The 25,960-nt window shown below is 39.0% G+C and overlaps 1 protein-coding gene across 1 annotated transcript in view; it reads right to left on the bottom strand.

The window, feature by feature from the left end:
• Positions 1 to 25,960, bottom strand: part of LMBRD1 (LMBR1 domain containing 1) — a gene marked incomplete at both ends in the record, with an annotated part of 50,917 nt that overhangs the window by 12,952 nt on the left and 12,005 nt on the right. The window contains 3 exons of the mRNA XM_010289044.1: positions 4,234 to 4,386; positions 8,046 to 8,171; positions 25,654 to 25,727. Of these exons, the coding sequence (XP_010287346.1) occupies positions 4,234 to 4,386; positions 8,046 to 8,171; positions 25,654 to 25,727 (353 nt within the window). The remainder of the gene's footprint in view (positions 1 to 4,233; positions 4,387 to 8,045; positions 8,172 to 25,653; positions 25,728 to 25,960) is intronic.

Genomic DNA, 25,960 nt, shown 5'->3' with positions numbered 1-25,960 from the left:
CAGGAATGAACACATGATCCAAACCGAGGTGGAACTTCTTTAAAAAGCCTCAAAATTCATGTCTCAAAATTGTTAATGTTCTCCCCTCCAAAAAGCTAAAACAATACTCACCTGCCCAGTTGTTTCCTACAGTGGTACTCATGTACCAACAAATAAAGAAACCATGAATCTGCTTAAGATGCTGTTCCATGACTTTGAACCCACACTGAAGCAAGACAAAAATTTAAAGGAGCAGTCATGCCCTCAGCACTGGTATCCATTACCAGAGTAAAGAAAACTGGTGACACATTATTGAACAGTTATACTGACCAAGCAGCAAAGCTGATTCCTCATGGGAAACACCATTTGTATTGGGTTTACATGGCAAGGTTTTGGTAACAGAGGGACTGTAGCAGTGTCCTCTCTGAGGAGAGGCAAGAGGGTGCCCTGTGTTTGACACAGCTGTTTCCAGTTGGCTCCACCTGACCCACTGCTGGCCAAAGCTGAGCCCAGCATGGTGGCCCCTCTGCGAAAACATATCTAAGAAAGGGGAAAATACTAGACAGTAGAGAGGAGCAAGATGAAAGTGTGAGAAACAGCCCTGTAGACACCAAGTTCAGAGAAGAAGGTGCTGCTCCAGGCAATGGAGCAGACATCTTTTGCTAGCCAATTAAGAGGGCCATGTTGGAGCAGATAAGCACGCTCAGCCCATGAAGGACCCCACACCAGAACAAGTGGCTATTTTCTGAAGGAAGCTACAGCCTACAGAGATCCCACATGCTGAAGCAGGTTCTTCTGACAGGAACTACAGCCCATGGAGTAGATCCATGCTGGAACAGAGACAAAGTGTGAGAAGGAAGCAGCAGCAGCAGCCAACAAGAGGTATTATGGACTGATGGCAACTACCTATTCCCCATCCCCACTGTGCCACTCCAGGGTCAGGACTAAAGGAGTAAAGTTGAGCCTGGGAAAGAGAGGGTGGGGGACAGAAAGGTGGTAGAAAACAAAGACCATTTAAAGCATTCAAAACAATTTTAACCGGCAATTTTCTTCAACTCTGTTTTGCCCATGATAATAATTGGTGACTGCCCTGTCTATCTTGATCCACACATTGTTGTGTCTTATTTCCTCCCCCATCCCATTGATAGGGAGTGAGAGAGCAGCTGGGTGGGCATTTGGCAGCCAGGAAAGTCAACCCACCACACTATTGCAGACATGACCTACTTTCCAGGAAGCTCCAGGTAACCTGGCAAACACAGGTTAAAAGTCATTGTTAGCTGAAGCAAAACACTTAATACTAAGTTATCATTATGTAAACTTAGGACATAAAATATCCACACCTCTTGCTTGCCATGCTGCCCACCTCCCTGACATAGAAGATGCCGCTGTGAATGCAGGAAGCCCGGCAGTTTAGCCACACCACCTTTTTGAGGTAATTACACTGACTCCTGACAGCACCTACAGTCTGCACTAACACTCAGCCAGCGTGGGTTACCCAGTCAATTGCCTACCATTTCCCCTCTTTCAGCTCTCCCGAGAAGTAGGGCAGGGGAAGAAATCAAAAGCCTGTTAGAGAAAAAAAAAGTACCCTAGCCCTCCCTCTTCAAGACAGCATTAACTCTACCTATGCTTCTCTGAAGGTTTTCAGCAGCAGGTGGAGAGATCGACACATCTATACAAAGTCCTCATTATACTCAATATTAGATAGGGGAACAGTTTCTCTCTCCCTCACTGGAGTTCAAGTGTACCACTCTCTATTTAGCAAAAGAACACTGTTCTCTTTGTAGCAGCCTCCATATACTTGGACTGATGTCAATGCCTTTAAGTCCCTGCTTGAGCTAAGCCACATGAGTGTGCTCTGTTCAGAGGTCTCAATCTTCAAAACAGAGCACTTAATTTTCTTATATTACTTACCTTAGGCATCTCTTTCAAGTACCCCATGAAAAACTGATGCACTACTTCCAACTTACCATTGAGTAAAATTCCATGTTTCACAACCTATAGTCTTGTTCATATATTGAGCAAACACAACTGTGCTCTGGAGTGTTTTCCCTAAACAGTTTTTATACCTATCCGTAGAGCATACCACATTTCTCTTGCTGCTGAGAGTATCAGAAGAAAGTGAGAGAAACCATCATAAAGAAAGGAGAAGCAGTAGATTTACTATCTACAGGAAAGGTTACATTTTGTAGAAAGAAGTTAAGACCAGTTTGACATTACTTGACAACCCCATGCTGGTCACTACTCATTTCCTCAGGATCTTCCAGATGTGTTGATTTTCACTAAATTAAAAAATTACCAGCTTCAAGTTTGATGAAAACAATTGCTCTCAAAATTTACTTTATTCCATGTCAAAGAAAGTTCACTCTTCATAGAAAAAAGTTTTGGCTTTGTTTAACAACACATCACATGCTTTTAAAGATATGTTGTTAATAGATATTTACAAGTAACAAAATAATTAAAGCAGAAATATAGGAAGACACTATACAAAGACAATATGATTATAAAAGTCTGAATGTAGACAGTAAGTTAACACTGTAAAAGACCTCCAAGACTAAGTGGTATTCCTGAACACATTATTCTGTTCTGTCAGTCCGGTAAAAGTCTGCAACTCCCATAAATCTCACCACCTCAAGCACAAAGCAGAAACACCATTCTCCATATCTAGTGCTTGCTTCACAACAAATGGAATTCCTCTTGAAGTCTGAGAACTGGCCACATTCTTGAACAGTAATATACAAGTTGCACTAAAGATAGAAGTGTTGTAAAGCAGTAAGAAAAGCTCCAAGATATTTTCTGCACTTCTACATTGATCCCAAGTATTACATATGGATATTAAAAGATTTTCTTCTTTTCATAAAAGCCACTAATTTAACAATTGACAAGTTATATATATATATGCAAAGACAGCTCAAATGCTATTAAGTAATATTAAAACAGTCCTGCAAGAGTTAAGATGTTAATTGTGATGGACGTTATCACCTTCATGGGACATCAAGGAAAAGTCAAAGTAAAAAAGTTTCGTAACATGCTTCATAGCACAGTCTTATTCTAAATGAAAATCTCTCAGGAGAAAGTATCCACCTGCAACTCACCTTTTAGTCTGTGATTCTTAAGCCAACAATTCACAGTCACTGTTACAGCTACTGACAGAATAAAAAGCATTCAAACTACAAGAATAAAGAGACACTGGAATACCGTCCTGACCGTAAGTCATAATCTCTAAGTAACTAATGATATTATACACTATCCTATGAGAACACAGTGAACTGTTAAAGTCCTACAGACAACAGATACAGCCAATGCATTTCTCAAAAGTTAAGGTTAATGTGAGAAGTAAAGCAGCTACACAAGCTATTTTGACTCAAAGAAAGCATCCAAACTCCTAAAGTGAACAGTTCAGGATATTTGTCCTTCAAATGGAAGGGTTAAGTCTAGATTTCTAATGCACCATAGAAAGCTAACTCCAGAATTTCACACTGAAAACTTTTCTTCAACTGCCGTTTCAGCCCATTTCCATTGGCACTCAGCATTAATAGTAGCAATGGCATTAGAGGAAATTGCTTGTACCCCCCTGCCTCAGCTTTTCAAAGTGCAGCCTACAGTTTAAAGTAACACTAAAACATCTTCCTATATCTAGCTGGCAAAAAATACTTTACATGACAATGCTGTCCCATAAAAGTACTGTTTTTTAAAACCAGGTATCTACTAAAATTAAAGTCCTAAGATCAAAAAAAAAAAAACCAAGATCAAAGCTTTGCCCCGTAACAGTCTCCTTTGCACTGGTTAAGGATCAAGACATAAGTTCTAGGCAGCTAGCTTACTACTGATCAAGTAATTACTTGGCAAGATGCTCATTCCAAATGCATATATTCTCAAAGTATCTCTCACTTCTGCTGGCTACATGTAATTTAGATTAGCCTAAGCTATACTTGACAGCTATAGAGTTCTTCCTTCTCTTCTTCCCATTTTCACATGCCTAAGGTAAGATACTAAGTTCTTCTCTGGGACTGGCACTGTGGTAGATCAGCTAAGACTTGCCTCTTTTCAGTCTCAATCATATGTTAGGCAAAGTAAAAGGTTTTCCAAGAGCTCAAACAGAGCTTGCTATAGCTGTCATTGTATAGTACAATAGTAATTAAAAAAATAAGCAGTTGATATTCAGTACAGTAATTGATAAACTTGACCTATGATTTATATAAGAAGAAAGCTGGAAGTTATTCCAATATAAGTCTCAGCATAAGAAAGCTTTACCTTTAGAGGTCGGATAGCTTCACAGAACTTCATCCACCAGCTTTTTTCAATAGATTCCAGATGCCTCTCTCTCCTTTTAAGCGTCCTTAGTCTCTCTTCTAGTTGTTGTACAGTCCGTCTATCCCTTGATGACAGAGGCCGACCATCTCTACACTGGTTACCAAAGAATAGTGCAAGAGGTCAAGGGACACCAATCAACAAAATAGACTCAATATCTAATTTAACAAGTTACAACAACTCTAAAAACTTTGTATTATATAATTCACATATAATTCACATTGTTTCTATGCATAGAAAGAGGATGAAGTGCAAAAGTTACAAGCTGCAACAAGGGGAATTCCTATTAGGTGGCAGAAATACTCTTCACAATGAGGTTGTTCAAAAATTTTAACAGGGTGGGCAGTCTCCGTGGCTAGAAATGCTTAAAGAGCCCAGATGTAATTTGATTAAGCTGATCTAACCTCAAAGAGGTCCTTGCTTTGTGTAGAGGGTCAAAGCTGATGACTTTCAGAGGTTCTTTCCAATCATATTTTATGACTAAGCCAATATATTAAGCTTGGCATCTGTATTTTCTTTCCAGCACTCCACTACAACTACTCAGCTATGTTTCTTGTTGTGTGGGCTGACATTGGCTAGACACCAGGTGCCCACCAAGCCGCTATCACTCCCCTCCACAGCAGGATGGGGCAGGGAAAAAATATAACAAAAGGCTCATGGGTTGAAATAAAGACCAGGAAATCCCTCACTAATTACTGCCATGGGCAAAACAGACTCAACTCAGGAAAATTAATTTATTACCAACCAAATCGGAGTAGGATAACAAGAAATAAAACCAAGCCTTGAAACACCTTCCCCCCACCCCTCCCTTCTTCCCAGGCTCAGCTTTGCTCCTGATCTCTCTACCTCCTCCCCCAAGCAGCACAGGGAGGCAGGGAATAGGGGTTATGGTCAGTTCATCAGATGTTGTTTCTGCTGCTCCTTCCCCCCCAAGGAGAGTACTCCTCACACTCTTCCCCTGCTCCAGCATGCACCTTCTCCCATGGGAGACAGTCCTCCACAAACTTCTCCCACAAGTCCTTCCCACAGGCTACAGTTCTTCATGAACTGCTTCAGTGTGGGTGCCATCCACAGGGTGCAGTTCTTCAGGAAGGCTATCCCAGCATGGATCTCCCATGAGGTCACAGGTCCTGTCAAAGCTTCTCCAGCTTGTCTCTCCACAGGTCCTGACAACAAACCTGCTCCAGCACAGGCTTCCCACAGGGTCACAGCCTCTTTTGGGCATCCATCTGCCCTGGCTGCAGGTAGATATCTGCTCCACCATGGACCATCATGGGCTGCAGGGGGACAGCCTACCTCACCCTGGTCTTCACCATAGGCTGCAGGGGAACCTCTGCTCCAGCATCTGAAGCACCTTCTCCCTCTTTTTCACTAACCTTGGCATCTGCAGAGTTGTTTCTCCCACATATTCTCACTCCTCTCTTCTCTGGCTCCAGCTGATGCTGCACAGTTTGATTTCCGCACTGCCCCCTTCCTAAATGTTATCATCCCAGAGGCTCTACCACTGTTACTGATGGGCTCGGCCTTGGCCAGCAGCAGGTCCATGTTGGAGCCGGCTGGCATTGGCTCTGTCAGACACAGGGGAAGCTTCTGGCAGCTTCTCACAGAAGCCACCCCTGTAGCTCCCTCAGCTACCAAAACCTTCCCACGCAAACCTAATACACTTGTACTTGCAAGAGCAAGACTACTTGCTGTTCCAACAATTAACCTTACAGAAATCCAAGAGGCACCATTACCCCAAGAATTAGTTGAGTGTACCAGATAAACATAATCATTAAACAATTAAGAATGTACTTTAAATCTGAGCCTCCAAATACTGAACAGGCTCCATTGCACTCTGTTGTAAATGCAGTAGCACACCCTTAAATCTCAGTAATATGCTAATAAGCAAAAGCAACGAAATAGACATTAAGAAGCTGAACCAAAATTGTTTCAAAAATTGATGCTACTGTATAACAAACTGATCCTTACGTAAAAAAAACTTTTGTAGTTTTAGTACATGTCCTACTATATATTCTTAAATTTTTCAATTCCCTACTCAATTTTTTTTCCTCTTATTCTAAAAGAGCCTTCCTGAAAATAGTGAAACACTTCACACCCAGTGACATTTAAAACTAATCTATTTTAGATAAATTTCTCAAAAAGCTTACAGGACTAAGACCACATCCACAGCACATGTAAATTGGAGATCACAACACACTTAACAGGAACACATATTCTCCATACCCTGTATAGCACCTCAGTGACTTGAAAAAGACTTTTTGGAAACAGTCCAAGCTTCAGTTATTTAAAATTAATGTAATAAAGCTACCAATTGTGCTAACAGCAGAAGACCATACTACATACTGAATCTTTTCATAAAATTAAATAGCATACTTCCATACTTTTAGTTTTCACTGTACGTTACTCTCAGTGTACTCTCAAAGTAACACTCACTTTCTCCACGACTTCATGCAACTGAAACTGAAGAACTAAGATTTCGATTACAGACTGAGGCAGAATCCTGACCATAATCCTTAACACAAGGAAAATTAGTTTATACTAATTTAGTTTATACTAATGGTTACATTAAAATATAAACATAACTTAAGACTTTCTATTTTGTGATCCTATTGGTTAGCTAGATTGAACAACAAGACCAGTTGCTTGCAAACTCTCATAATCCAACATAGTCTTCTGTAATAAGTAATGATTTTTCAGGGGTCTCTCATTTTTCTCATATTGATTTCAGTAATACAGATGCCTTTGTTGTAGTAGCACTCTGTACAAAACCAAAAGTTTACAATTTAAACTAGGGGAAACTATTTTTTAGGATTTCATTATGCAACAAGATTTCTAGAACACTGAATGTGCCCATGCTGTGTAGAGGTAGCCAAATATCAAGGGAAGACTGTTGGAACTATTTCAACATGGCTGAGGTCTACTATCACAGAGCACATAACAGCATAGATGGACTGCCAGGATAAGAGTGATGCATCTTAATGCCCTTACCTCCACTCAGGGCTGTGAAAACATTGGTCAAACAATTATCTGAAACTGGTTGGCAAAAGGGCCAGAGATTATCCCTAGCATCTTGCATGTAAAGAATAACCTTACCCTCCTTCAGCTTGTGCTCTTAGGTTGTTAAGTGTCCTGCTTACATTAGGCACAGCATTTCAGTGAGCTGCAAAGTCATCATGGGTTTACAAATGGTGTTAACATCCCAGGGATGTTTAGGATTCAGAACAGAGATTTCCATACGTACACTTTTCATAAAGAAATTATTGATAACAGCAAGGTACATTAAGTGGGAAGCAAGAATATCTGGGGCTGTTATTTATTCATAAAGATGATTAATTGTTTGATCTAACTCATGACAGCTCCACGTGGCAAGTATTCAGCGCCGACAGCTACATTGAGTAAGTATCAACAAATTGGATGCCATACCTGGTTGAAGACTAAGTAAGGTTAATACTCTTAACTTCTACAACGTATCTCTTCCATATATCCAAGCAGGACTGCAGAAAGGACTGGAGAAGTTTTAGTTTACCTTGTCAACACCACCATTAGCTACACAGAAATAACTACTGCTGCAGGACTGATAAAGAAAACCTGATTCCTATGACACAAGTGACCAGATTTGTTGCCCAAATAAAAGCCAGTCCCTCTGACTTGCTATTCTTTCTGGAACAAAAACTCTCTACAGCACGACCATAGACCAGTAAGCAAGCAAGAAAAACAACTCGTTATGAAAGTGAGAACAGTGAAGACCATACCTTTGATTTAATCCTTAATAAACGTTGCTCCACTTCTTCAATATCTTCAGTGTTCTCTAAACGTTCATAAGCTGCACTAGTAGTTCCCTTAATCAAGTTTAGAGGCAAAGCTGACATACCGTAAGCCTAAAATTAAAAAAAAAAACATACATAATCAAATTTTCTGCCACACATTTTCATCTGATAAGGCTGCTGTACGTTGTAGCTATAAGGTATCACTGCTGGGTTTTTTCCCCCACCCACCCTCCTCCTACAGACTCTTACAAAGACAATCAATTTTTTTCCTTTTTTGAGCAAAACATAACATACTATGCAGATTCCAGCACCCTGCATTGTTCCAACAGTAATTAAGTGTCTTACAATCGCTGAGACAATAGCACTTGTTAAGACTTCACAGAAGTACAGCCCACTGAAGATTTATCAAGCTAGCCCTTGGGGTTTTTTTTTTGTCAAATCATTTAGCTTCCCAAAACCTTAACTTCTCTACTTTAGATCATAATCAAAACATTGTGTAGTACAGGAATTTCTAGACATTGAACCTAAATAGTCTTAGAAGCAAAGTATACACAATTTGTCACCAGTAGTCTTCAACTTACTTCTAAAATGAAATTATGTAGAAAGTACCTGATCTACAAAAAAAATCTGCAGTAAAAAGACATAGCAGAAGCTAGGTCAACACCTAAACTCAGTTACATTCCAAGACTGCTTAAATAACCGTTCACATTCATAAATTTTGTTGGCATTTGCTCCTAGTTATAAATCCTACACCATTCAAAGTGTTTGCCAGCTTCTACATCAACACTATGCCCAGGTTTTTCCTATGCAAAGTCTGTAAGCTTTCTGCTAACATGAGGAGAAACAGTTATTTGAGGTGAGGTAAATAAGAAGAAAATGCCACTATGTCCTCCCTGCTACCCTGTAAGTCTTATAGATCTAGACCAAGGTCAGAAGTTTCTCCAAGCTGTAGAGACATTAGCCATAGGCTTTATTTGTTTTACTGTGGGTGGGAGGCCATTGGTGATAGGTTTTTCTTGGTGCAGAGCTCAAAGTATTTCTTTTCTTTCTCTTAATCACAATTAAACACATGCAGTTTTACTAGAGTGCTTGGTATCTGAGCATTTGCTAAGTTCAGAAATCAGCAGTTTTCTAGATTTTCACAGGAATACCACTCCCTCCTTTGAGCACAGCTTTACATTTCATACTGAGACTAGATTTAACAAATGCTAGTGTGTTATAAATGTCACCACACACGCTGTCAGATCACATTAGCTTTCTGTCTATAAGACTTGATTTGACCTGCTTAAGAACCTACTCAGGACATACTGATGACATTTATTGTACTAAAAGCATACCACTGTTTTGGTGTATTTTTCAACAGGCTGTATATCCCACCACCAACACCTATTTCTAAGCCCCGTTAACAAAGGGATATAATTTACTATTATTGTACCTCTAAACCACATTAACTCTTTAAATTAATAACCATTTCAATAGAAGTATCTGACACTGATCCCACACACTTCAGTTACTCTGCAAGCAACAATATTCCATGATTTCAAGAAGCATTCCTCCAAGTATTAGGCTACAAAAGCACAAAACAGGAATTAAGCAGTCTGACAGCCTTTTTTGCTTACTGTGGAATTAGATTTCTTATGTTCAGAGTGACAATTACCAGTAAATTGTTGGAACAGTGTCAGGTAAGTTCAACAAGCAGACAGCATATGTATGTCTCAACAGGCTTCAAACCCAAGGAAACAGTGGTACCTGTTAAATCACTTTAAAGCATTTAAGGGTAGGAGAAAAATATTTTCCTTCAAACATTTCATGAAGTATACATTAGCAAAGAACACATTCAGCTAGATCTCTGAAAACTTGCACTACATGACTTTTTTTGCATAGCTATAAAGTATTAGAATTGGTTTTACCATAGACTCCTAGAGAATAAAGGTAGGCTATTAGCTATCTGCTCAGCACTTCTGGACTTCACAGCTGACAGCCTCATTTGTCACCCAAAAGTACAGCTAAAAAAAAAAGTATTTGCAGCACTGTTTACAGACTGTTCCAAATAAAGTTAAACTCAATTTTTTTTAGCTACAAAAGGTAACAGGCGATTTCAGTCCCTGTGTTAGAGATTTTTTTCTGTAAAAGCTATAAAAGGGAAAGATGTCTCTTATCACAGGCTAGTGATGGCAATGGAATTTTATGCTTTCCAAGGCCCACCTACAAGACTAAGTATTTCAGGTAAGGAAAAGAATTAACTTAACACTGGACTTTACAACTCTGTCTATAAATGCGGCTCAGTTCTCCCTTTCAAGTATGTCCTTTGGGAGCATTAAGGTGCTTTGCTATCTGCAAAAGCTAAAAAGCAGTTTCCCCCAGTTGTCTCCTCTACCTGAAGAAAGAATTCCTTCAGCCTTTCTTTATGGGTTGCATTCTCCAATTCTCTAATCACTTTCACAAGCCTCCACTGGAGTGTCTACAGTTTTCCAGTCTCTTAAACGGGGGGACTAAACCCAGACACAGTATTCCCAGGTGTGGTTTTGGAGTTACCAAGTACAGTGGAATAATCACATCCCTTGATCTACTGCCTATGCTCTTGCTGATTCAAGCCCAGGATCCTGTTTGCCCTTCTGCTGCAGGGCACATTGCTGGCTCACGCTCAGCTTGCTGTCCACTAGAACTTCCAGGTCCTTTTCAGCAGAGCATCCCCCAACTGGTCAGAACCCAACATGACCTGTTGCTTAGGATTAATTCATTCCGAGAAAAGGCCTTAAAATCTGCTAAATCTGATCCCGTTCTTTTTTGGCCTAATCTTCCCAACAGTCAATGTCTCTATGGTGGCTCGTCATTCTGTTTTATCTACTTCTCTCAGTTTGATATCATTCTCAAACTTGATGACTATATATTCAAACCCATCATCCAGATTATTTATGAAGACTGAATAGTACTGGAACCATATTGACCCTGAAGAGCTCACTCAGGTCTGCCTTGCTAGGAGCATAACTCCAGAATTTAGATGAACGTATAAACACCATCCTGCATTCATAACTAGAATGCAGGATGCAATCTAACCAAGGCCCCTCTGTGGAACCCAAAACATTTCCAGCCACAGCCAAGACATTCAGTATATAGAAACACATATAATAATGAGCGATTGCTGCGACAACAGACATACATAATTTTACAAACCTAAGCTTAGAAGCAATTAGATTTCACCATTATGCAGAGTCTTCCACCTGTTCTTCAAACAGCTAACATCAACTAACAGGTACCAACTATTTACTCAACAGAAACAGTTAAGGAATAAAATTCAGCATACTAAAATCCTCTCAATCTGAGTTTAAGAGTTAGTTTGCTTTGTACAAAGTGATGCATTGTCTTGCTGTTTTTGCAGATGTGAATTACATACTTGAAACATCAAGCTTGCGCTAGTGATAAAGGCAGTCTAAGTTCCTTCCTTGAAAACAAAAGATGCTAATAGTGAGATGATTATGCAAGTAAGCCTCCCATCATCAGAGGAAGGAAAAGCCACATAGGTCCTTCAAGACATCAATATATAGAATGAAGGACAGAAAGATGAGTCATCTCATGTGATGTGTCACAGGTCTGAACAGAAGCTGTATTAGCTCAGTTTCAGGGCTGCATTTCCCTTCAGGCTGATATAGAAGTTCAAGGCTGTGCTGAACAGTTTTAACCCCCTCGATTAGTGCAAGTGTTAAGTTATTCATGGGCTATTATTTTGGGCATCTGCAACTCAACAAGCAAACAACATATCAAAGATAGAACAGGAAAACCAAAGCTGTATGCTAAAGCCAAAAAAAGGTCTCAGTCCTGAAAAAAATTGGTGATTCAAAGTTTGTAATGTGAATAAAAACAGATCAGAAGAGCCTTTAAAGTAGTTAAGACAAGTTAGTTTATATACATGAATTTTGATAAAACAAGTAATTAAAGTCTTGACACATTCACACCACTGAAACAGTTTGCAGGACTTATTTTTAGACAACCTTTGCCTAGAAGTGTTAAGTCAGATGAGAAGCACTGCACTAAAGAGTGAAAACAGTCATCCAAATATAACAGGCAGTTAGTGTAACTGTGGTTGTTTTTTCCACATAGGTTCTTCAAAATTAACTGAATCTAGTACCAAACTGTTTAGGCTGTGATCTAATAACACATGCTGCAAGGTTAGGTCTTTGACGTGTCAGTCTGCTATCTCTGCTGTTACCGATTAAGTCTGTGTAGTTAAAACAACTTTTAGAGAAGATTCGCCTCTCTTGAATCCCCACAAGTGATCCATATAACAGGTCACCCCCTGTCAGTTAGTGAGCTCTTAGCTTAAGGGCTGGAAAGCCAAACCCTACCTAGTAAGTAGTGGTTAGAGGCATCATCTATGAGTAGCTGTCCCATTTGGATTTCAGAGTATGCCCACAGCCAATACAGATAATATCTCTGGATGGGTGAAGTTCACATTTACAACTTCATAGATCTCGAAGTAGGCGGCCTTCTACTCCAAAGGAGAAGACAAAAAAACCACCAGAACAACTTAAGCAAAGCAACAAAAAACCCAGCTTACCTATCTGATAAAGAGAACAGTCTAAACAAAGCTCTTGAGACTTTTTCCTTATTTGTTATTCACAGAAGTGGCAGCTAGGCCCGAGACAGGAATTTGCAAAGAACTCTGTCATCAGTAAAGCAGGAGCCTGTAACTCATATGAAAGCAACAATTAGTTCAATACTGGTTTTATGCAGTATCAGTAGGCATTGAAGAACAGTGAGAAGCATACTCCAGCTGTGTTCTCAGCATGCCATAGAACCTAAATATACTCTATGCTCCAGAGAGAGGACTAAAGTACCTCGATAAAGATTACATGAGCATTGCTTCCAATTTGCTTAATCTTCACTTCTCCTGTGTCCCTTTCCTTCCCATCCTGTCCACAGCAGATCCAGCTATTCTCCTGTCATTCCACAGTTAAGATTTAGAAAGGAGAGCTGCTGCTCTGATCATTTGGTCTCTTGAAGACTCTGCATCTTACAACACCTTAGACTTGCCAAACTCACATGACCCATGGCTAGATAAGGGAATAGTCTTTCTTATTAGTTGCCTGGTATGCTAATAGTCACTCATAAGCAGAAGATAGAAAATAAGTGAAGTTCAGACAAGTGGTAGAATCACATTTTACAGATGTTGCAGCAAGCAACTGTCATGGATAAACCCTTGAGTATTAAAAAGATCCAGAAAGGTTTTCCACTGGAAACCATAACCATTATAAAATTTGTAAATTGTACAAGCTACTAAAGAGTTCCACAGAAAAGGGTGTATTAAGGTGGGAACACCAAATAATCAACCAGATCAGCCATAAGCACACAGATAAGTCATGAAGAACACAGAAAAGAAAAAGCCACATTGACATTAATATAGCAAATGCCTTTAGAAGAGCTAAACAAGAAGCTAACTTTGAACACCTACTGCAAAAAGCCTGAAGCCGTTGGGCATTAGAGTTTAACTAGAAGTTGATTATGTTTCACTTTCTCCATCTGCTATGGTCAGTTAGTAACATGTGGTCTGATGGTTAACTTGTGGCCCAGAACAGCATACGCTCTCCTTCTTAGAAATCAAATAGAACAGGTAAGTTGTTTCTGATCAGTTTAGTACACAACCAGCACTGTAATTGAAGGTAGTTTACCAACTTTTTCTGGTTAAAGATATTTAAGAATTCAACTTGTGACTTGAAGAAATTATCAGAAATTACTTGTGTAGCATAGCAGAAAAATTCCCCACTCCATTTATTTTTAGATGTCTCTCTGTACATATGCATCTCAAGAAGATGTGGCTTTTGAGTGCTATCACCGAGGTATTTTAAAAGGTGTGTATATATAGGTTGTACAAAAAGTGTAGGAATATTGACAAACATTTCTTGCATAGTACTGCCCTCTAGCGAAATCACATCAAACAGCCAAATAAGAAAAGAGATGGCTATTAGCACTGTATGAGGCATAAGAAGAAATGCTCACAACTTCAAAGATACAAATATTCAAATTCCTATTTTCTTTCAACAGCTTGTTTCAAGACTTCACCTGAAAGTGTGACTCTGAAAGACAAAATGTTCCATTCTACCAACTAGACTGTGACCAAAAAAATGCATCTATTCAAGTTAAAAGGCAGCTAAACTCTAGTTTAGGATACACAGCACTTTAAAGAAATATAAGTCAAGTACGAGTTAGTTTCAATATAGATGTCCCACAAAGCCACCTCCATTTCAAGAATATACACCTATAGAAGAGATTTTCTGTATTCCTAGCCTAATTAGTTTTTTATTTGAATTATGTTAGGCATAAGTGAAGTCACATTATGATACCTTTTTATCCCTCATAGCAATTGATAGTTTTCAGTATAGGCAACCGAACTACATTTCATATGGATACAATGCACCCTTGTCAGCATTGCTTCTCATGGAGCAGGTAGGCTAGTCCAATTAAGTAGTCTCAAGTGTGGTGTGCTTTCATACGCCATACCAATACAGGCAACACTTCTGAGCTTGTGTAAACGGAACTAGGGCTCCACCTTTCTTGAAACTGTACCTTTCTTCTCTGTGCACCTAGACTGCACAGCTTTCTTGAAAGGTAATCTGACTCTACAAGTAATAGTAATCTACTTTCTCACGTTCATCTGTCTCCATCTCTAGCTATCTACACATACTAACACTTCAAAGATAGAAATTGGAATTCAAGAATCTTATTTCTAGAACACTGTTAAGTGGCAAACGGTGACAGTGCTTCACGCATCCTCCTTAAATTGTTAAGAGTAAAGGAGAAAGCCTCCTAAATGCATCTGAAGATGGCAGACCATCTCACGGACAGTTAGGTTTGGTTGTTTTTTTGGAAAAGCTCATGCCATACAGCTTGGAAAATCATTCAATATGTAAACTAGGAAAATCTCAGTTCTTTCATCGTAAGTTTTAGTATCCAATACTCAGTTGCTATAAGAGCACATAAATTTTTCCAGTAACATTGTTATAAAAAGATATGTCAAAGCGTGGAACAGACTAACCAAACTGAACTGGTATGTTCAGTACAGCATTTATTCCATGCTCTGTTGTACACAAACAGCACATTGAGCACTTGTTTATTTCTCTAACATTCATCACTACAGTATCTTGCTACACATTCACCTTCATTTATCATATTAATGTTTTCTCTCCATACAGATTGAAAGATTGTATCATTTATTTGTCAAAGTTTAAATGCACAAAAAATGCAGTCAAGGTTTATAAGATGCAGAAACCAAATATAACAGCCTCTACACTACAGTTTTTCTACTATGCATAGTGAACTTGTGCTTGCTGGACATATAATCTGTAAAAAAGTTAACTCTGACTCAGTTGTAATACTGAATATAACTATTTTGCCCAGTTGCCATCTTCTGCATTGCTCCATCAGGCTTAGTAGAACATCAGGCTTAGAGCAACCAAAAAGATTAACCTCCTTTCAAGCTGCAACTGAAAATCTCAAACTACAAAACTATTATTGATTCAGCAGTTTAAGATCTACAGTTCAGAGTGTAGTAGGAATCAGACTGTTAAAAGAACACTCAAATTGGTTAGCTATGTCAGTTATTTACTGCTTCATGGAGAAGTGAACATAATCAAATAACTACATTTCTTATATATAAGAATCGACATTGAAGTGATTAAGTGGTAATGACCATGAATGCTACTAACTTCTGGACTTCTCAATAACTGTTTGATGTCTACTTAGAAAGTCAGTAGTAAACGAGTACTTTTAAGTTAGATAGATTATAAAAGGCTTTAAGCTTTTTGGCTCAAGTCAACTGCAAGAGAAGTAAATCATATTCTGGACAAAAATTAGGTGTGAAAAGGTCATTAAATTTGTCAGTAGGCAAACTCAGCTTTGTAACATCTCCTTTTTCAGGATGGAGGAAAAAGGATGGCTCTACAGTTTCCTAAGAAATCAAATAATGCTTATTAAATGTTTTGGAAAAATTACAGGGCCAATTATAATGATCCTTCAAGGACATGCTAAACGAGATGCACAAGATGACTCAAAAATTAATCTGTCTATCATTGTGTGATTAATAAGTTATTCTGCCTTGAATTCAGATAGCAATCTGGAGCTAACAACTATTGTATTAATACCTAAGGCAATGTAAAACCATTTCAATGCAAAACACATAAGAGAAAGAATAGATGCAAACTACTTCATCTGTGAAACTGTTTCAAACAAAGCACCACAGCCCTGATTTCTCATGTTCTTGTTATATTCCACATTTATAGACAAGGTAAACTGTCAGTATATATCATCAAGGTCATGGATTTGCAGAGCCCCACTGAGGATCACTTGTTCACATTTCTTACAACACAATTTCAAATATCAAGTGCTGTACTTTAGTATTAGGCATTATGTAACACCAAAAAAGTAGACTTTGTTATTAACGCTTTAAAACAGAAAAGCAACTACTAATTCAAGATAATGTTGAAAATTGAGCCATACCAAGAAATAAGTTTAAACATTACTCATTTAAATATTGCGTGTACTTGAGAAGTGACATCTATACTTATGCTCTTGTCAGTAATATTAACATATGTGAAAATTTGTAGATTTCATGTAAGCTTTTGACAAAACCACTATTTTATTATTTCCCCTTATAAAGTTAAAAATTTCAAATACACAGCTTCCCTAGTTGCATCTTTCTTGCCCCTTCCTAGCCTTCCAAAGTGCCAGTGTCAAGAGGACTACTCTTCAGTGTATTTAGCAAGGAAATGCAACATGAAGTGTAAGTTTTAGTATTATATTCTACAAGACCATGCTAATAAGGATCAGCTCAAAGTTAGTCACAGGAAAAGCTCAAAGTTAGTAACAGGAAACTGCAGTTTCCGCAGCTAAGAAATACTTTCATATTTTTACATCCATTCACAGAAGTATGCAAGTTTACTTCTTGTACAACTGACTTTTTGAAGTCATAAAACAATGGAAAAGTAATCTGTATTGTTTAGATTAAGGGTAAGTATTAAATGTTTGTTCTAGTTTGTTGTTTTGTTGTCATTGTTTCCCCCAGCCCCGAAAAGGCATATTCTCCCATCCACTTACACAAGGAGCTTCTGAAAACTGCCACCCAAATTAAAAATTATTACTATCCTCTAACATAGAATAGTCTTGCAAGAGCTAGTAGCTACTAAAACTTAAAACTACCTACCTTTCAAAAAATATTGCAACCTGTTTTTCAAAGTGCCCACTACACTTTTTAAGCATTAGTTGTACTGAGGTAAATAAATAATAATAAAAGTATCTAACATTTTCTCACAAAACAGCTGTGATGGAACAAAAAGTTCTCCAACAGGAGTTAAATGAGGTTGTAACAGAAAAAACAGAATTTTGGAATTAAATACGTCAAATAAAGAACACATCTTATTGTCAATCACTGTCCCCTCAAACTTCTCATAGGCTAGAGCCAAGCTGAAACAGAGAACACCTCACACCATGAGGTACAACACTAAGTGCCACGCATCAGTACCACTACTAAATCCTGCAGGGCCACATAGTGGACAGACTGCAGAAGCCCTGAGTTTAAAGAGACCTCTGGAGGTCATCTGGTCCAACACATCTCCGCTCAAGCAAGGTCACCTAGAGCTGCTTGCCCAGGATCATGTCCATTTAGCTCTTAAATTTATCTCCAAGGAGGGAGTCTCTGCAATCTGAGCAATCTGTGCCAGTGATCTGCCATACTGACAGCAAAAAAGAGTCTCCTACGCCCAGAGGGAACCTCTTATGTTTCAGTTTCTTCACTTCTGGTCCCATCACTGGGTACCACTAAAAAAAGCCTGGCTTTTACACATTGACAAGTTTTCCCCTGAGCCTTCCTCTTGTCTAAACAGTGCTCTCGGTCTTTCCTCACAGCAGGAAAGTCCCTTAATCATCTTTGTGGCCCGTCACTGGACCTCCTCCTATAGTTCCATCTCTCTTGTACTGAGCAGCCCAGAACTGGACACAGTGCTCCAGGTCTAGCCTCACCAGGGCTGAGTAGAGGGGAAGGATCACCTCCACAACCACCCACTGGCAGTACTACTTCTAACACAGCCCAGGATACCATTAGCCTTCCCTGTGGCAAAGGCGCATTGTTGGCTCATGATTAACTTGGTGTCTACCAGCACCCCCAGGTCCTTCTCTTCAAAGCTGCTCTCCTGCTGCGTGGTCCCCTGCATATTGGTGACCAGGTTTGCTCCTCCCCAGGTGCAGGACATTGCACTTGCCCTTGTTGAACTTCATGAGGTTCCTGTCAGCCCACTTCTCCAGCCTGTGAAGGTCCCTCTGGATGGCAGCACAACCCTCTAGAGTATCAGCCACTCCTCCCAGTTGTGTCACCTGCAAGCTAGCTGAAGGTACTGCTCCATCTTGATCATTAATGAACATGTTGAGCAGGACTGGACCCAGTACTGACCCCTGGCATATACCTAGTGAGTGGTCTCTAACTAGACTTCATGCCACTGATGACCATCTGCTGGGCTCAGCCATTCAGCCAGTTTTCTACCCACTTCACTGAGGAAGAGACTCTGTCTGGGAGACCCTCAATGTGAGTGAGGTTTTGCTTTCCAATGGGAATTTGGAAAATGTACATCACTGATAAGGTATGGTAGCATGTTTTAACAGTGTACTAGTGTGTCAAGAGCTGAAGGCTGAAGTCGGAAGAATTACTTTGAAAACAGTTTATTTCAAAAGTGTTCTTCAGAACACAGCTTTTGAAGCTTCAGGAGTTAAGTGCTATGCATTTCTGTCCATAAACTTGCTTTCAGAATTCTGATTTACTTTTTTACTCTAGTAATATGAATAAGGTAGAGAAACAGTCATCACCTAACTTGTTAGTTATACTAAATTTCAAAACAAATCATGATGTTAAAACAGCTTTACCACACATCCAATAGTTTTTTATTTTTTGGTCCTAACCTGGAAGTTTGCTAGAATCCACAGAAAGTTGTGCATTTTTGGAAAATTTAGACAATGCAGTTATGTGCCCACCTACTAATAAAACAAGTACCTTAGGAAGAAAAACTTATTAGAATGGTTATAATAAAAACAGAAACAAAGTTAATGGAACAAAAGTTTGTAGTGCAAATGTAAGAGGCAATTTGAGACTTTACTGCTATGGACTTTTTAATAAGGTGAGTGACATGTCAAATACAACTAAAATGTCTGTTCTAGCTTATCCTTACACACTATCTTCAAAATGTTTAGCCTCATGCTAGATACCTTTCACCTCCCTTTGCAATCAAGTGTTAGAGAAGCTCTGTTTCTCCTATAGAAGGCCAACACCACTGAAAAAGGTTCAGACTCAAGAACCACACAGCTCACAGCCAGACACTGTCACAGGTCCAAAGAAGCCACAGTTGCCCTATTCTGCAGGGCTGTCCCAAGTGTCATCACATGGAAAACTAAACAGAACAAGCCAATTTGTTTTCTACTTAAAGTGAGGAGTTAAGATCCTCTCTTTAAATGCTCCTTTTATTCCTCCCCAATCATCTTCCTTGCATCTCATTTCTATTCTCATTTGAATGGCATGGTGTTAAGAAATGCCATAAAACATTTATTTTGTTCTTTTATTCAAGTTTTAGCTGTTGACTCCTGAAGATATTTCATAGCAAGCGTAAAGCTTGAATTCAAATCTAATACTTACAGTAACTCTTGCTTTTAACCAAGAGCATCTGCAGAAATACACACCATCTTCTGTATTAAGTCATCACTGGAAGTAGGTTTGAGGAAGCCCTGACCTTCCCTGGGGGAAGCAGCTTTTACATTAACTCCTTAAGCTGGTAATTTCTATGTTAGTACTCTCCCAGTGATCTATCTTCAGGGATGAGGTGCTTTCAGGTTCAACATGTATTACTAATCCCTCCCCAAATTCATAACTAGCATTTCACATAAATTGAGAAATTCAGGAATTTTTCATAAAAGTAAGTTTTATTTCTTTAGCATCTTTGCCTTTAACAGTGTATTTCCTAGAATAATGCATTGAATAGTTTGGGTTGGAAGGGACCTTTAAAGGTCACCTATTCCAACTCCCCTACAATAAGCAGGGATTTTTCATGCTGCCCCATTCAGAAGCTGGGGAGAAGCTCACTGTTGTGGTTTAGCCCCAGCCAGCAACTAAGCACCATGCAGCCGCTCACTCACTCCCCGTCCCACAGTGGGACGGGGGAGAGAATTAGGAAAAAAAAACCTCGTAGGTTGAGATAAACACAGTTTAATAGGACAGAAAGAGAGAAGGAAACAGCAATGGTAATACCAACAAAGGAATGTACAAGAACAAGTGATGCCCAATACAGCAATTGCTCACCACCTGGTGATCGACAGCCCGTCCCCGAGCAGCGATTTCCGCCCCCCTGGCCAACTCCAGTTTATGTACTGGGCATGGCGTCGTATGGTAGGGAATATCTCTTTGGCCAGTCTGGGTCAGCTGTCCCGGCTGTGTCCCCTCCCAGCTCCCCGTGCACGCCCAGCCTGCTCACTGGAAGGCCAGCACAAGAAGCTGGACTGTCCTTGACTGCTCAGCAACAACCCAAAACATCAGCACGTTATCAACAGTTTCTCATCCCAAATCCAAAACACAGTCTCACACTAGCTTCTGTGAAGAAAACCAGCTCTGTCCTGGCTGAAACCAGGACACTCACAAATCAGTGAAATTCTGCATTTTTCCCCTCAAACTATGAGAAAAGCTCTTCTAATTCAAGTTTAGTGAATTGATTTTGAAAATGAAAACCAGCAAGCTAATATGATGACAACCACATCAAACAGTAGTGTTACCTACCTTTCTATCATACTCAGTAACACAAGTCCTCAGTTGTCAGCAACTCTGGTCCAGCATGATGCTTCAATTTGTCTTGCCCCCATCCACCCCCTGACCCCCCAAAACCCAACATACCAAATGTTACAATATTGTGTGGTTCGATAAGTCTCTTTTGTTGCACAAATAGCTTACCATGTACTTCAGAGTAATACATTAAATCAAACCAGACCTTAAAGAGAGGCCCAGAACACTGGATCAGTGCTGACTGTACTCCTTAAGATCATATTTTAACTACATTAGTCATTGGGGTAAATTTGTTAGTTCCATAATTTAAACTGTAGCTAATCTGAATAACACCACCTCCCTACACATATCTTCCTGTGGAAGCAGGAGAATATGCTTTCATAGAGAAAGCCTAGGAGCATACACATGCAGAAATGAGCTTTTGCTCTCAACATCTACTCAAACTCAAGGCTGCCTGCTGCCAGTGCCAAAGCTTCTTTTCCTCAACTTCTCAGGTGTTGTATATTTCCACAATGCAAAACTGAAATTTTAAAACAGCCATAATCTAATTCCTCACACTGAAGGCCACACAAAGCAGAAATGTTAACATACATTTGACTAATTGTAGAACGGATAAATTGTACTCCAAGCAACTTAAATAGAATCACTTGATTCATCTGTTTTATGGTACTCTTCCACAAAAAACATTAAGATTAAATCAGTCAACTGCAGTCAGTGCAGGCACAGCATTCCTATTTACTTTTAGTACTTTCTGCTAAACTAGTAGGCATTCAATGTAAAATCATTCTTAATTAGACATGAAAGTATTTGTTAACATGTCTTATCACAATACAACCTTCATTAGATGTTAATTTATAATAGATTTTCTTCTTTAGAGTAAGAAGGTGAATATGAATATACAGAAGACCAGATACACCTGTTCCTAGCTTCCCTTTAACACTGTAATTGCGGCACTGGCAGTGGAACAGACTGACAATGTTCGTAATTCAGGGGGACATCAAAAAAATTCAGTTATGTCTGTACTACAAATGCTCAACTCTTAATTGGTATAAACCAAAGATGTGAGAACACCTCTGTTAGAGACAAGGGAACTCAGCTACCACACATTGTGTCCTCATCTATTCTCTCTACCCTTTTTTCTAGAATCTGCTAAGCATTTGTGGAGTGTTTTGAATTAGGGGTCTCTTTTCTTGTGCTCACCCTTATATAAAAGGTATTCTCTTTTGGTACTTAAAAAAAAATCTACCACTGATTATCAAACAGTGGTTTGATGACTATGCACAAAGGCCTCCCACCTTTAGAAACTAGGACAAACAATTTGATAGGCATGCAGGAGGCTGAAAAATACAGGAGCACAACTACTTACTTGTCAGGAGGTAAGCATTACAGACCATGCCTCACAGATGTGCCTTTGTTTTATCTTTTATCTAGAAGCAATCTTTTTTTATATACAGGACTAACAGCAAAAAGAATCCACAACTCAAATAAGTGGGAAGTTATCTAGAGAAAAACAGTTACTCCTTCCAGAATCATGCTGCTCCTCCTCCCAAGTGCAGGGAGTTGAGTAATCCAAATTGGTAGAGACCGAGAGGCTACACTCTGGGACAATCTCTCCCTGAGACTTAGGGGAATGTGACAGCCCAGGAACTTTTCACTACGGAAGCAACTTTTGCATTAAGCCATACCACTGGGAAAAGCCCAGCCTGCAACATTAACTGGAATGCAGGTACATGGCATCCATATGCTGCCTAGGTCATGCTTGCAATTCACTCTTCAGACCATGAGAACAGCACTGGTCATGCGGTCATGACATTATAGGTAGAAACTGCTCTAAGCATGGAAGTCTGAACATCACTGGCAGTGGGCAAAGTGTTATGAAAGCACAAGAGCATAAGAAAAAAATCTATTCCTGCTCCAACTTTGAGAACATAGACCCAATATGTGGTTTTCACTGTTCACAACACATTTGTGCCCTGGTCCATACATGTATCAAAGCCAGCTCACTGTTTCAACATAAGGTTCTACAATTGCCTGCAGTGACAAAAACACACTCATATCAGAGGTAGACAACAACCACCTCCTGTGTGAGTTCATCCCTAAAAACTTCTGTGAAATAGCTCCTCCATTTCTTCCACCCTGTCTCAATACCTACTGTAAAACATAAAGGATAGTTTCAGAATGATCAAGTAGAGCATTTAAAGTAAATAGTAATTCCATGCTCCAAGGATTTACATGGAGAGCCCGGTTGAAGTTTTCAAAACAGCAAATGAGCCTAGAAATCTTAGTAATTAAGGCATTCAGAGAAGACTACTTTAGTTCTCATACTGGGTGGTAAATGAGGTGGAACATCAAGCATTTGTGCAAGTCCTAAATACAGTAAGACTAAGGCAACAACATTGAGGACAGAGGTATTGTCTTCATCTGAGAACCCACACAGACAACAGCGCCCTGAAGTTACTGAACATTAAATGGAAGTCACATATTCGGTGCCTATAACCAGTCTGTGCTCAAGAATAAATAGCGAAATAACATCAGAAGTAGGGAATATTAGCAGGAATAAATTAAAAACTTCTAAATGCTACTTTTTTAAAACTTGGTTTACATTTCAGTCAGCAATAAATCTGTGCTAAACAAAACAATCTAGCATTTTAGATGCTTACAGATATTTACTAAGAGTTGTAAAAAAAATACTTAGGTAGTTGTTTGGGAAAGAAACACTGAGGATGTTCTCCCAGCTAATGAGTTTGTTCTTAATGTTACTCTCATGGAGGTTAAAAACCACTACACATGCTCTGCAGTAATGTAACTGAACAAGAGATTAATCTTTCTTTCCGTAATTAAGGGAAACAAATTTAACACGTAGTAACATGTTAGCTTTTAAGTGAAGGTCTAGATCTTTTTTGACCAGCACATGATCTAAATGTCAGCATATAACCTGAATGATTTAGTGACCCACGTCACTCATAAAAGGCTTAAAGTAATAAAGTTTATGATTCAGGTGAAATTAAAGCACTTAGTCAATAGGGCTGATGGCAGTTCAGGTTACCAGAGGTACCTACTGGCTGATTCAACTGCTCTCCCACCTACTGCACAGAGCCTCATCACCAAGCTGCCAGTGTTCTGACACATCTAAAAACCTGTACTGAATTGCCTCCCATAATCCTACTCTAATATATACCAGCTGAAGTCACCAGTATGAAGAGACAAAAAATGATTAGATATGCTTGTTAGTCAATTTAGATTTAAGAGTCTAAAGGTAGCATTGAACAGGTACTTTACCCCCTTACCCAGTTTGTTTTTATCACTAAAACGCTTCCCTCTTTCATGTATCCTTGTTCTACAACAGTTTCATCCATTTATCCTTTGCCTGACCACAAGACATCTCTTTGGCTAGCAATGCTTCAAAAAAACCCACAACTTACTGCATGAGTTATTTTTATAGAGCCACTTAGAATTCACTAGCAAAGCTATGTGGGAACAACTATACTATGTTAGAGCCAGACTGCAATGGAAGAGAAAGCTATTTTAGCAAGGACATGAACTTAAAGATAAAAATCTATCAGGAAGACACTGACTTCTCAGAAGTTTTAAAGCTTTGTCTACAGTTAACTTAAGCTTTACAGCTCCATCTTTGTTGTGAACTTTTACCTCAATGACAGGTTAATACGTTACAGACAGTCTGATTATCCAGTGACTGAAGAAATAGAACAGATGGGAAAAGCAAGTAACTATGTGAACATCAGATGTTGGCCAAACTATTCCAATTGCCACTTTTGATGTAAGAAATGCATGGAATAAACCATCATATGAAGATGAGTTGCAAGCAATAAAAAAGCTAATAAGTTAAAATGGTTCCCTCCCTTTGCACATAAAAACAAGAGTCAAGCAGTTGAACTTGCATAGCCTTAATCATATGATTTACAATCAGTTACAGAATGAGCGCTTCTGAATCTTTCTATAGAAAGTAGTGCAGTAGTTTAGTTGCATGCCTAGGACTAACAAGACTATTTACCAGGCTTTAGAAAACAAGTCTCTAAACAGTTTCAAACTCTACTTTCTTTTAAGTTTTTAGCTATTCCTGATCTAAGGCACACATCACAGAAGATGCTGCAGATTCTTCATAGAATCTTTCATACCTAAAACTGAATCCTGACATGCATATAAATTTACCCTTACTCAAATTCTAGAAAGAGAGCTGTGAAGCAATGCTCTGTTAAAGTCATTGCTTTTTCATTTATTGAAGAACAGCCTTTTACAAAAGGCAAAAGTTATGATGAAGAACATTTTGCATACTTCTCTACAAGTCAAGCTATTCTGCCAGACTTTTCACTGGAAAGCTCTGCAAAGATAAAAAAAGAAATCAATGTAGAAAAGTTGTAGTAAAGGTTATATTTAGTGTATTAGACTAGCCAGACCAAGTCTACATTATATGTTCAATGAATAAAAAAAGCAGTATTTGGTTCTCCATTGTTGGATAGAGAAAGAGACAGAGGCCTAAAAGCAGGAGGAGCCTCTTGACATGTTACAAGCCATAAGGAATAACATGACCTCCCCTTGCAGAAACACATTGAAATTAAGTCTGATTTATGCTCAAGTACTGAAACAGCAGTTTTCAAACTTGCAGTAAAAAAGTTAACTCTCATTCCAAGTTAGAAGTAGTGTTTCAAACCATGAAAATCCAGAGATAGAGGACACTGTTGAAGCTACGTAGCATGATGACAGTTTTCCATACAGGTATAGTCTGTGATCACTTTAAGTATCATAGAGAGCTGAAACACTTGCATAACAACTTACTGTGTAAGTGATAGCTGCCAACATTCCAATCACAGTCAAGGAACTAATGGAAAATGAAAGAGCAGTCAAGCCATCTGCAAAAAAAAAAAAAGCCTGTTGAAAATTCCTACAGTAGTGGTATTAAGAACATTTCTTCATGAATTAGTTTCCTCAAAATATTCAAGTGCATTAGACAAAAGGGAAAAAAAATTGACCCACAGTTACCAGCCATAACTCAGATGAAAAATTCACCTCGCATAGCTTTTTGTCAGCAGTAGATCCTCCTCCAATACTGGAAAAAGCAGGACAGCCATCTCTCCTTCCCCCG

The sequence above is a fragment of the Phaethon lepturus genome, unplaced genomic scaffold (genome assembly GCF_000687285.1).
Source record: "Phaethon lepturus isolate BGI_N335 unplaced genomic scaffold, ASM68728v1 scaffold11606, whole genome shotgun sequence".
NCBI classification, from domain to species: domain Eukaryota; kingdom Metazoa; phylum Chordata; class Aves; order Phaethontiformes; family Phaethontidae; genus Phaethon; species Phaethon lepturus.
The sequence above is the reverse complement of the archived record's forward strand: the minus strand, read 5'-3'. Positions and strand labels throughout refer to the sequence as shown.